General features: G+C 45.3%; 1 protein-coding gene across 1 annotated transcript; it reads right to left on the bottom strand.

The window, feature by feature from the left end:
- Window positions 1-5,455: 5,455 nt before the first annotated feature.
- Window positions 5,456-6,385, bottom strand: LOC128848214 (olfactory receptor 5V1-like). Its single transcript, XM_054048031.1, has one exon. The coding sequence runs from the start codon at window positions 6,383-6,385 to the stop codon at window positions 5,456-5,458; it is 930 nt and encodes a 309-aa protein (XP_053904006.1).
- Between the last annotated feature and the right edge of the window lie 5,993 nt (window positions 6,386-12,378).

Below are 12,378 nucleotides of genomic sequence, written 5' to 3'. Positions count from 1 at the left end.
GGGAGGCTCCAATCCACATAAGAAGTCTACATGAGGACGTTCAAGGTAGCAAGTAAGCCATGGCTGCCGCCTGTAAAAACTGAGTCATGCATGGACATGTGACTTGCCCATGTGACTCCAAAATTCCATCTTGGAGCTGGACTTTGCATAGGAGAGAGGAGTGGGTCTCCACCCACAAGATAAAGTCTATTTAAACCTTTGGGAGTCCCCTCTAATTTGTCTTCAGCTGGTTAAAGGGATAGCCTCTCCGCCCCCACAGATACCTGAAAGAAACTGGAACAAAGGGCAGTAATTACAGGGGATGTGAGTGATTGCGGGGCCCAGACTAGAAGGAGACTAGTCTGTAAAAGGAAGCTTACTGGAATTCCTCTATGGGTGAGGTTTTTATCTGCATTCAAATTTATTACTGTATTAAGCTTAGATTTGCGTGTTTTATTTTATTTTACTTGGTAATTCACTTTGTTCTGTCTGTTACTACTTGGAACCGCTTAAATCCTACTTTCTGTATTGAATAAAATCACTTTTTAAATTATTAATTAACCTAGAGTATGTATTAATACCTGTGGGGGGCAAACAGCTGTGCATATCTCTCTATCGGTGTTATAGAGGATGAACAATATAAGCTTTATACAGGGTAAAACAGATTTATTTGGGGTTTAGACCCCATTGGGAGTTGGGCATCTGAGTGTTAAAGACAGGAACACTTCTTTAAGTAGCTTTCAGTTAAGTCTGCAGCTATGGGGCACGTGGTTCAGGCCCTGGATCTATGTTGGAGCAGACTGGTGTGCCTGGCTCAACAAGACAGGGTGCTGGAGTCCGAAGCTGGCAGGGAAAGCAGGGGCAGAGGCATGTGAGCTGGCCTTACAGCAAACCCTGCCAAGTGCACCATAGGGTTTACAGAGGCCAAATATCTTGGCTACATTGTGGGAAAAGGTCTGGTAAAACCCCAACTGAATAAGTTAGAGGCCACACAAAATTGGCCCCGACCAAGTCGCAACAAACAAGTCCAGGAATTCCTAGGTGTGGTGGGGTGTTACCGACGATTTATCCCCAACTTTACCACAAGGGCAATCCCCTTGACGGACCTAGTGAAGACTCATGGACCTGATCTGGTGAGATGGTCTGACGCAGAAGGAAGAGCATTTGCAGACCTATGGACTGCACTCTGCAGTAACCCTGTACAGATAGCCCCAGATTTCACCAAGGAATCTATCCTGCAGATGGATGCATCAGAAGTTGGGTTGGGGGCCATCCTATTACAGATGGTCGGGGAGGAGGAACACCCAATTCTCTACCTCAGCAGGAAACTCCTTCCAAGGGAACAAAAATATGCTGTGGCAGAGAGAGAGTGCATAACTGTAAAATGGGCCAAGGAAACATTGCACTACTACCTGCTCAGGTACAGATTTGTCCTTGTGATTGACCATGCCCCTCTTCAATGGATGCAGTGGAACAAGGAGAAGAATGCAAGGGTGACCTGGTGGTTCTTATCCCTCCAACCTTTCCAGTTCTGTGTGAAACACAGAGCAGGGAGCCATCACGACAATGCCAATAGCTTGTAACATATGCACTGTCTGGCATCCCAAGCTGCCCAACCCCTTGGTGTTGAGCAGCAGGGAGGGATATGTGACAGACCAAGACCAGGGGGGTACAGGAGTCTAGTAGAAGGCAAATATTCTGGCCACTGGATGAATAGTTTTCTGTTTCCTGAGTGATCAGAGCAGGGGCTGCGCTAGAGCAATCAGGAACCTGCTAGAACCAATAAAGACAGGGAAGCTAATTAAGACACCTGGAGCCAATTAAGAACATACTAGAATCAATTATGGCAGGCAGGCTAATCAGGACACCTGGTTTAAAAAGGACCTCCCATCAGTTAGTGGGGGGCGTGCAAGGAGTGAGAAGGCGTGCTGCTGGAGGACTGAGGAGTACAAGTGTTATCAGGCTTCAGGAGGTCTGTTATAAAAGAGGATGGAGATAAATTGTTCTCCATTTCCACTGAAGGTAGGACAAGAAGTAATGGGCTTAGATTTAGGTTAGATATTTGGAAAATATTTCTAACTCTAAGGACAGTTAAACTCTGGAATAGGCTTCCAAGGGAAGTTGTGGAATCCCCATCACTGGAGGTTTTTAAGAACAGGTTGGACGAACACGTAACCAGGCTGGTCTATGTTTCCTTGGTCCTGACTCATCACAGGGCTAGTACAGATGACTTCAGGAGGTCACATCCAGCCCAACATTTCTATGATTCTGTCATTTGTTACCCTGTTAAACAGGGGACCATAAATGTTCATCTAGCCCCACTGCTGTTGTGGAGAGAGGGACTCTAGCAGTGGCCCAACTACCCCCTGCCTCTGGTGGAGTTTTAGTGCTGCAGTGAGTGTTGGAGTCCACAGATGCTTGTGTGCTGACACAGGAAAGACTAACGCTGTGCCATGCTTCTCCGTGGGTCACCTGGGGTGAGGCAGGCTCCTGGACTGTCTGCTTGGTACCATCCAGAAGAACTAGGGTTTAGCTTCACAAATTAACTTTTAGGTGCCTAGAAAACACTGGGAGTCTGGGATTCACAAAGGTTGAGTTCAGCTCTCAGGCTTCCTGTGCAATGAGTGAGAAGCAATAGGTGCCTCAGAATGGGATTTGCAAAAGCCAGAATGCTGGTTAGGGAGTCAGCTAAGGTAACCAATGGGAGATGACAAGGAGAGGAATGTGTGCTAATCCCCACCCCTCTCAGGGAGTTCAGCACCTAAGGTGACGTTTTGCAAGCGGGGGAAGGAGGAGCTCCCCCATAACTTTTAGCCTAGTGGTTATGAGATGCACCTGGGATATGGGAGACCCCAGATTCACATCCCCCATGCACCTGAGTGACAGAAGGGATTTGAACAGGGCTCTGCCACCTCTCAAACCACTGCCCTATGGGATATTTTGGGCTCACTCAATCTATCCTGTTGGAGTCATTTCAGTGTGAATAAATAATGAAAGTCATTGGAGCAGGGGGACTGGATTCTGGGTCTCCCAGCTGAGTGCTCTAACCACCAGGCTACAGAGTCATTCACGGTCTCTCTCTGTCTGGCCTACCCAGAGCAGAGCAGGAATACTCCCTCTATATTCATCTCTAGGGAATTAGCACCTGCTCAGCTGTAAGCCTCCCTTTCCCCAAGGCCTCTTCTGCTCTAGCAGGGATGGGGTAGTCCCGTTTTGTCTGAGGATACCCTCCCCACTCCTGGAAATTCTGTGCTCAGATCAGGGCCCCAGAATGCCAGAAGCCTCCCAAATAAAAATAGACCCATGTGCAATGGAAAATCCTCACTGCCTTTTCTGAGCTACTAGTGAGGAGCTCAGGTACTATGGTGAGGGAAGTCATATAATTAGATTCATATGCCAGAAGGGACCTTTGTGATCAGCTAGTCTGACCTCCTGTATAGCACAGGCCGGAGAACTGCCCAAAATAATTTCTAGATATCTTTAAAAAAAAATTCCCATCTTGATTTAAAAATTGTCAGTGATTAAGAATGTACCACAACCCTTGGTAAATTGTTCCAATGGTTAATTACTCACTGTAAAAACCTTATTTCTTGATGGCATAGATAGGATAGACTAGATAGATACTCAAGAATAATATTTTATTTTATGTAACACCCTTTCAGACAAAATATATCCCACTCATTTTGCAGAGAAAAAAAAATACATGTAACAGGATTAAATAGTACACAAAAGCAGAGGGAAATGGACATAATTAGTATAACTTAATGAGAAATAAACACAGGCAAATGAGAAATACCAGAACTAAACTTTTTTTGTCACTTTGGGCTTGTCTGTTACAAACTCTTGGCTGGGATTGGTGTGTTGGCAGAGCCCTATAGCGACATAGCTACACCATCTGCCTGATGACAAACTATGGCATCAGGCACACTCTTCTCTCAGCATAGTTGCCTCTACATGATGGATTTGGTGGCATAGCATGTCAGTGAGGGGCTGTGACGTTTTTCACACTCCTAGCCCACATAGCTATTTGGCAAACTTTACAGTGTAGACCAGACCTTCCATAGCATTTCTCATTTAAAGATATTAAATGACTTTACAGATAAAAAAGCTTGGGAAGTTTGTTTTTGTTTTTTTGAAGGAGGCTAACTCCCAATGGGAAATGGGCATCTAAATCCTGTTGGCTCCCATGAAAATCCAAACATCAGCCTTTGAGGGAGCTAGGCAATAGGGAATGTTCAATTCACTGACTACTAATATGCACCCATATCAGGGATGGAGCATCAAAGCTCTGTAACGAATGAAACACAGCAGAGGAGTTTACAGGCCTGTGGACTCTTACTCCTGTGAGTGAAGGGATTCATGTGCATTGGCAGCAGGGGAGAGGATGTAAGTCAACCAGACAATTATTTATGGCTGTGATTTTAAAAGGGCATAAAGGAGTTCATTGAAAAAAAATCAATGGGAGTTGGGTGCCTAATTCCCTTAGGCTCCCTTGGAAATCTGAGCCTACATGCTTAAGTAGTTGAAGGACTGGCCCCCAAAATTTTTTTTTTAGTCAAATGTATATCATAGAATCATAGAAATGTCAGGCTGGAAGGGACCTTGAGAGGTCATCAAGTCCAGCCCCCTGTGCTGAGGCAGGACCAAGTGAACATAGATAAGACCTGACAGGTGTCTGTCCAACCTGTTCCTAAAACCCCCCAATGATGGGGATTCTACAATCTCCCTTGGAAGCCTGTTCCAGAGCTCAACTCCCCTGAGAGTTAGAAAGCTTTTCCTAATAGCTAACCTAAGTCTCCCTTGCTGCAGATTAAGCCCATTGCTGCTTCTCCTACCTTCAGTGGGCATGAAGATCAATTGATCCCTCTCTTCTTTAGATGAGCCATTAACACATTTGAAGCCTGTTATCAGGTCCCCACTCAGTCTTCTTTTCTCAAGACTAAACATGCCAAGTTTTTTTTCACCTTTCCACATAGGTCAGGTTTGTAAACATTTCATCATTTGGGATACTCTCATTTGGACTCTCTCCAATTTGTCCATATCTTTCATAAATAGTTAAAAGACATTCAAGGCACAAAGCAACTAACATTATGTTTACAAATTAAGGTTCAGTTTAATTGTAATGTTCTATTGTTGGATCCTTTCTCAGACTTTCCTAGTGACTGTCCTCCACATTTAATAATAACACTTAGCACCCCTATAAAAGCTTTCATTTATAGATATGAAAGCTCTTTGTAACCGTCCAGGGATTTCAACTCCACTGCTCCAATCCCTAGACCTATTCCCCTCCAAGACCCATCAAATATAACCTAGGATCTTGACTCCCAGCATCCCCCCATCTCTAACCACTAAAAGCCACTCCCTTCCCAGACGGCCAGAATAGAACATATGAGTCCTGACTCCTAGATCCCATATGTTCTAGCTTACTACATCCCACTCTTGTAAGTATATACCAATGCCAGTATTCTTGATTATCTTAGAAGAACATTTTCTTCACAAGGATCTTTTTCATGGCTCTCTTCACATCCTTGTTCCTCAGAGTATAGATCAATGGGTTTAACATGGGGGTGATGATGCTGTACAGCAGGGAGATTAACCTGTCATTATCCAATGAGTAACTAGAGAGGGGTCTAACATAGGTGAAGATACTACTCCCATAGTAGAGCAGAACTGCAGTGAGATGCGACACACAGGTGGAGAAGGCCTTGCTCCTCCCCTCACTGGAATGTATCTTCAGTATCCTTGAAACAATGTATCCATATGAAAGTCCAATGCACAGGGTGGGGCTCCACCCCAAGAAAATGCTCGATACCAGTATCATGGTGACATTGAATGAGATGTCTCCACAGGAAAGAGACAGCAGGGGTGGGATGTCACAGTAGAAGTAGTTGACCTCGTTGGCCTCACAGAAGGGCAGGCGGATGGTGAGGAATGTGTGCAAGGCTGCATTGAGTATGCCACTCAGCCAGGAGACCGATACCAGCAGAACACAAAACTTCCTGTTCATGAGCAGCGTGTAGCGTAGGGGTTTGCATATGGCCACGTAGCGATCATATGCCATGGTGGCCAGCAAAACACACTCAGCACCCACAAAAAAGAGGAAGAAGTAGAGTTGTGCTGCACACCTTGCATAGGAGATACTGCTCCTGCCTGAGAGCAGGTGTACCAGCATCTGGGGGAGAGTGGTGGTGGTCTGGCAGACGTCTAGGAGGGAGAGGTTTCCCAGGAAGAAGTACATTGGGGTTTGGAGATGTGGTTCCACGAAGGAGAGGAAGATGATGAGCATGTTCCCCAAGATGGTGAAGATGTAGATGATGGAGATGACCCAAGAGAGTAGGAAACGTAACCCCTGAATATTATGAAATCCAAGAAGGATGAATTCAGTTGGCATGGTTTGATTCTTCATGATCACATCTTCTCTTGGCTGCAGCAGAGAGGAGAATGGTCTATAAACAAGGAAAAAGGAGTTATGATACAAGAATTTGCACATTTCAGTTTGGTCACTGGCAGAACCAGGAGTCTAGAATTTCTTTCCACTAATCCTCTCTAACCATTAGATCCCATTTCCCTCTCAGATCCAGGAATAGAGGCTAGACATCCTGACTCCCTGACCCTGATCTAACCCCTAGAACCTGCTTTCCTTCTGGAGTTTGTACTAGATCCCAGGAATGTCACTGCTAGAGCACACACCATTCCCAGGGCTGAGGAATGCTCATGGCTCCTAGACCTCACTGTTCTAACCACTACAAAACACTCCCTCCCAGAGCTTGCAATACAATCCATGAGACCTGTCTCCAAGCCCCCTGTGCTATTCCCCACTCACCTGTCAAAACTTGGAATAGAAACCAATCTCTGCTTCTCTAACCAATAGACCCTACTCACCTCTCATAGTTGAGAAGAGGACCCAGGAGTCCTGATTCGGAGTCTCCCAAATCACTAAACAGTAGAGGGATAGAACTCTTTCTGAGCTTGGGATAGAACTCAAGAATCCTTCCCTCATTGGTAGATCACATACCTTTACAAGTACCTGAAGGAGGACATAGGAAAGCTCCTGATTCACCGTCTTTGCTTTAACTCTTAGATACGAGTCTTTCCCTTAGCCAGGGCTAGTGCTTGTGTATTGTAAAACACTGACAGTGGAGAGACAGATTATTACCACTAGCTGGTAAAATATAAAAATAATCTAATCTTCATTTCTTTAGCTGCTATACATTTCCAGATTTCATTCAAAATAAACATTTAGAAAAGGATAATAGGATAAGTATGAAATGTATGTGCCTGTCAAAGGCATAGTAGGTTACAATGTCTTTCTACTAAAGAGCAACTGTAAATTTCAATTAACTCAGATAGATTAAGAAACACAGAGAGATGCATGTAGATGGAGAGTGAATAATTTGGTGAGAGAGAGAGAATGATGAGGAGTATAACTTATTCTTAATTAATAAAATATACAAAATATACAATCATTTTATTTTCTCTTTAACTGCTTTATATTTCCACCATGCAAAATATGTCAGTCCACTTAGAATTGGGATCCATTTGTTTTCAGTTTAGCTAAATGATAAAAATTGCAGTTTCTCATGATTGCATATATGAAATCTACATGCCCATCAATGGTGTGGTAGGTTAATACAAGGCTTTACAGAAAAGGCGTATTCTACCTCCACAACACCGGAAAGTTTTGAATATTCCAACAGAGAGACAAATGGTCGGTTAGATAAAGACAGAAAGAAACACAAAAAGAGAAATGGGAAAATAATATTATGACAAGAGCTAGATACCCACCTGATTTGATAGATTCGATACTGACTGTGAGACAGAGATGATGGTGATGGTGAAGATGATGATGATGATGAATGCTTTTATTAAAAGCATTAGTAAAATATAGTAGTAAAATATAGAATCACCCTATATTTTATTTTGATCTATTTTATGTTTCCAGATTTTCAGCATACAAAGTGCCAGAGTCCAATTGATATCAGGATCCATTAGTTTTCTCCTTACCTAAATCAGAAAGATTATACTCTCTCATATTTGCAAGTTAGCTGTACATTCAGAAACAAAAACATAACATAAATAAAGTGTTTATATTCAAAATTTCTGTGCCCTTCAGACACTACAGAAGAGTGAAATTGTGCACCCCACAGCACCAGAAAGTTTCATATAACTCACTAAAGCGAGAAATGGTGACATAGATAGACTAGATAGATGAAGGAGATTCAAAACATCCATGAAAGAATGAACATCCAGAATCGTTAAAATAGCTACAGCAATATGTGAAATGCCTCTCACCTAACAGTTCAAAGAAATAAATGATGCTGGCTCTGCATTACTAACAATGGGGACCTTGAAGGAGAACTTAAATATATATTCTTTAAAAGGACTCTTGAGAACACATCCCCAGAGCATTTGTATTCAAAGATGAAGCTGGTTTGGGTGGAATTCCAGTGGGGAGGAGGGGGAATGGGAGGGAGATATTGTCAGTTTGTTCTCTGGTGAAATGCCTGTAACTGTACTGTGTAGTGGTGATGTAAATTGTATTTGGAAATAGTAGTGTTCATGTTGATGTACATCTATACCCACTGATATCCAAAGCCAGATTGTAGCTCTTTGGAGTGGAGCGTAGATCACAGACATTTTTCTGGTGTCTTTGACAATTTCTGCAGAAATAAGCATCTAAGCCCTACGGATGGAAAATAAACTCTCCATATAAGACCCTGATAAAGGACCCTGTAGGGCTGTGAGCGGAAAGAGGTCTTGATCATCTACAATTCTTAAGGGTCATTTGGAATCCCCAGAGAAAAATATCTGTTCTTTCATCATTTAAATCAATGGATTTATGCCAGGGATGAATTTTTGCTCCATTACTTCTCAGATAGGGTGATGACTCTGAAACCTACTGATGACATATTGGACCAGATTTTCAAACTTGGTTTACCTAATGGTAAGGACTGAGATTGGGATTTTCAAGAGGCCTAAGGGAGTTAGGAACCCAGCTAGCTTTGCACTATGTCCAATGGAAGCTGGATGCCTAACTCTCTGGGGTCCTTTGAAAATCCCAGGTACAAATTTTTATTTGAGCAACTTCATGTCAAATTCTACTTTGACCATTTGACAGCAGAAACTTAAAGCGCTTATTGGATTTGGGGTAGAGTATGGTATTTTAGTTGGAGACTGGGATATGGGTGTGGTGTGAGCAGAGACACCAGACTCCATTTGCCTTAGCCGAGAACTAGAGAATGCCCTCCTACCATAAGATCCACACATTAACTTTGTCCTACAGACTTTCCTAGACTGCTCTGGAAATCGGAGGACCAAGAACTCTATGAATTCAAATCACCTCCACTGCTGATCAAGCTTCAGTAGCATACCACCACTTTTCCCCATTCTAAAATGACTCCTGCCTCTCTTTCAGGAAGAACCACGTATGCTTTAGGGAGTCAATAGCACTTATTTGTACCCTGTGATGTGTGACTAAATTATAACAGTTAGATATAATAGTGTGAGGTGCTTTACAGAATTTTTAGTTAGGGGTGAATTTGAGCCTAGAGAATTTAGTTTTGCCTTGAACCTGCAGGAAGGGAGTAACACCCCCAAATAGAATTTAGCCATGATAGCAGGGTTGACAAAAGAATTTGGCAAAATTTTAAGCAACCGAAAACGGGGGTGTAATGGGGTTGGGGTTCTCACCCCTAGCAAGGGCCATTGGTCGAGTGTGTACAGGCTCGCACTTTCTCTCCCTGTAGCCCTCCTTGGGCTCAGGTCTTTAATTAGTCCCGTAATCTATCAATGGTTTTGGCCTTGGTGTTGAGCCATACTCCCAGGGCTTTTCCCAGGAGGCAATGTCCTCATCTTCTCTGGGCACCTCAGGCCCCAGGTCTCTTGCTGGGCCACTAAGGAGTTCTGTTCCCCTTCTGGGGTGCCTCAAACTCCAGGCTACTACTCCCCCAGTGGCTAATGGGGGTGGGGAACCCAGGCCCGTCCACTACTCTGGATCCCAGCCCAGGGACCCTGTTGATAGCAGCCATCCACTGTATCCCTTTATCTAAGTCATACTGCTGCTTTAATTCCCTGGGCCACTTCCCTACAGCCCCGCACCTTCTTCACCCTTACCTCAAGACCTTGTCTGAATAGGGTCCCAGCTACCAGCCTAGAGCTCCTTCTCACTCCCTCATCCAGCCACACACCATGCACACTCCACCAGTTCCAGCAAGGAACTGACTCATTCTGGCCCTGCAGCTCTTCTTTTACTAGCCTGCTGGGCCCTGATTGGCTGTGTCCCACATAGCCCTTCTAGACAGCTTGGAAGAGCCTCTCCACTGCCTTTTTCAGGGGCAGGGTGTGGCAGGGCCATGAGGTCTTGAGCAGGGGGGCAGTTTGTAAAAGGATGAATTCTTCTGTTGGCCTAGCTACCATTTCTCAGAGAGGTGGATTAACTACCTCAATGGATAAACTCCTTCCACCAACAAAGTAAGGGTCTATGCAATAGCGACACAGCTGCAACACTGTAGCTGTAGTATTGACATGTGCATATCTTCATTGGAGCAGGGATTGAAACCTGGGTCTCAGGAGAATGCATTAGCCACTAGGCTATAGAGTTATTCCCACTCTCTCTATACCCTCTAGCACTCTACAGAGAGAATTGCTAGGACATTTTCCTGGGATACCCGCGTTCCACTCCCTGCTCCAATGAAGATGTCAGTACACAGAGTAGAACAGCTTCAACAGAAGAGATTGAGAGAGTCCTTTGAGCACAACTACCAGATTAGACAGAGTAACGGTGTTGGGACTCATCCCCTGGTGTCTCCTACTGGTTGTCTCTGAGAATTAGCTCTGTCCAGTGGAGCGCCCCCTCCTGGTGGTGTCCCATCCATTGTCTCGCCCTCAGTTGGTGTCTGAGGCCGCGTTGCTCTCCGGCTTGCAGCGCCCTCTTCCTGACCACTGCCCTCCAGCAGTGCCCCTTAGTCCATCTACACCACCTTCTGGGGAGAGGAGGGGGTGGTAACAAGAGTCTTTGCACCAGCCTCAGCAGCCTGCCACAACCCCCAAAGTCTAGCCCCTCTTATGTCAGGGGGCAGGTTGCAGCTTGATTCAGCCACTGCTCCATGGCCTGGGGCAGCACAAGTGGGGGGGACCCAGGCCCGCCCGCTACTCTGGATTCCAACCCAGGGACCCTCTAATGGCAGCCTCTCGGCCCTCCTTCTCTCCCCTTGCCTTCAGCCTTCCCTGGGTTACTTCCCCTCTGACCCCATCGCACCCTCTAGGCCCTTCTACTCCGGGCCCGCAGTCTGGCAGATATCAGGCTGAAGCTCCACTATGCCTCCCTGAACCTGCCCAGCACTGCACTGTCCTGGGTGCTGGTCTCCTGCTCAGAAGACAGACCTTTCTCCCTGAAGGTCTGGGATAGACTGACTGCTCTTTCACTGAGCAGCCTTTTTTGTAGGGCTGAACCTGGCCCTGATTGGCTGCCTCCAATCAGGTCCCTGATTGGCTCCCTATAAGCCCTTCCCCGATTGGCTCCCGGTCTGCACAGGTGCACTGGCTTGCTTCAGCCCACACCTTCAGGGAGTGGGGCCATCTGCTCCACTACAGACCCCCACAAGTGAGATACCTGATGGAGCACCAATTTTGTAAATGCCACTGGGGAGTTTGCATGAGTCAGGGCTGAGCTGCTTATTGGTGTCAGTAATTTGATGGCTTCCCACAGGCCCACTGGCAAAAATGTAGGCACCTCTTGGACTTTACTGGTGGAAAGTTAGGCACCTGAGGACATTAGACAACTATAGGGCAAGGTAGCAGGGGTTTCATGAATGTCAATGGTGTCTAAATGTTGGCCTTAGGAAACTAAGTTAGGCAGTAAGGCACCTAAATCCTCCCTGTGAATCTAGCCCTAAGTCTTTAGATGGTGTGGTGGCAAAGAAAACCTAGCAAATATGACCTGAGTGAAACCCCTGTGGCAATGCCTGCCTGAGTATATAGAGAGCCTGAAAAAACAGCTTGGAAGTGTGAACTGCCTCATTTATTTTAATGGGTGTTGTTCCAACCTGGCCTTGACCTCCCCCTGGTCAGACATCAGTCTGTTGTACTCAGACCCAAACTATGGTTCCCACATGATTCTAACCCATCTTGGTCTAGATAGTGACTGGTCACTGTCCCTAGCTCTGGGTCACTTTCATGCATATTGCCAGGTGAGGACCCCATGCATGACACCTTTCTTGGGCAGTGGGAGTCTGCAGTCCACCTGTCTTAGACCACAAAACAACTGACTCATTTCTTCCGTCCACCAGTTACTTATACCCATTCCTCCTCACCTGACAGTGGGAGCCCAGACAAATCCTTCAGGGACAATGCAGCAGGAAAGCAAGAGACGCAAACACTTTACAACACAACACCAGAGGT

Source organism: Malaclemys terrapin, chromosome 13, assembly GCF_027887155.1.
Source record: "Malaclemys terrapin pileata isolate rMalTer1 chromosome 13, rMalTer1.hap1, whole genome shotgun sequence".
Taxonomy (NCBI): Eukaryota; Metazoa; Chordata; order Testudines; family Emydidae; genus Malaclemys; species Malaclemys terrapin.
This window is presented reverse-complemented; position numbering and strand designations above follow the sequence as displayed.

What these genes read in the sequence shown, in the direction of transcription:
- LOC128848214 (XM_054048031.1), bottom strand. Translation starts at nt 6,385, where the DNA reads ATGAAGAATCAAACCATGCCAACTGAATTCATCCTTCTTGGATTTCAT.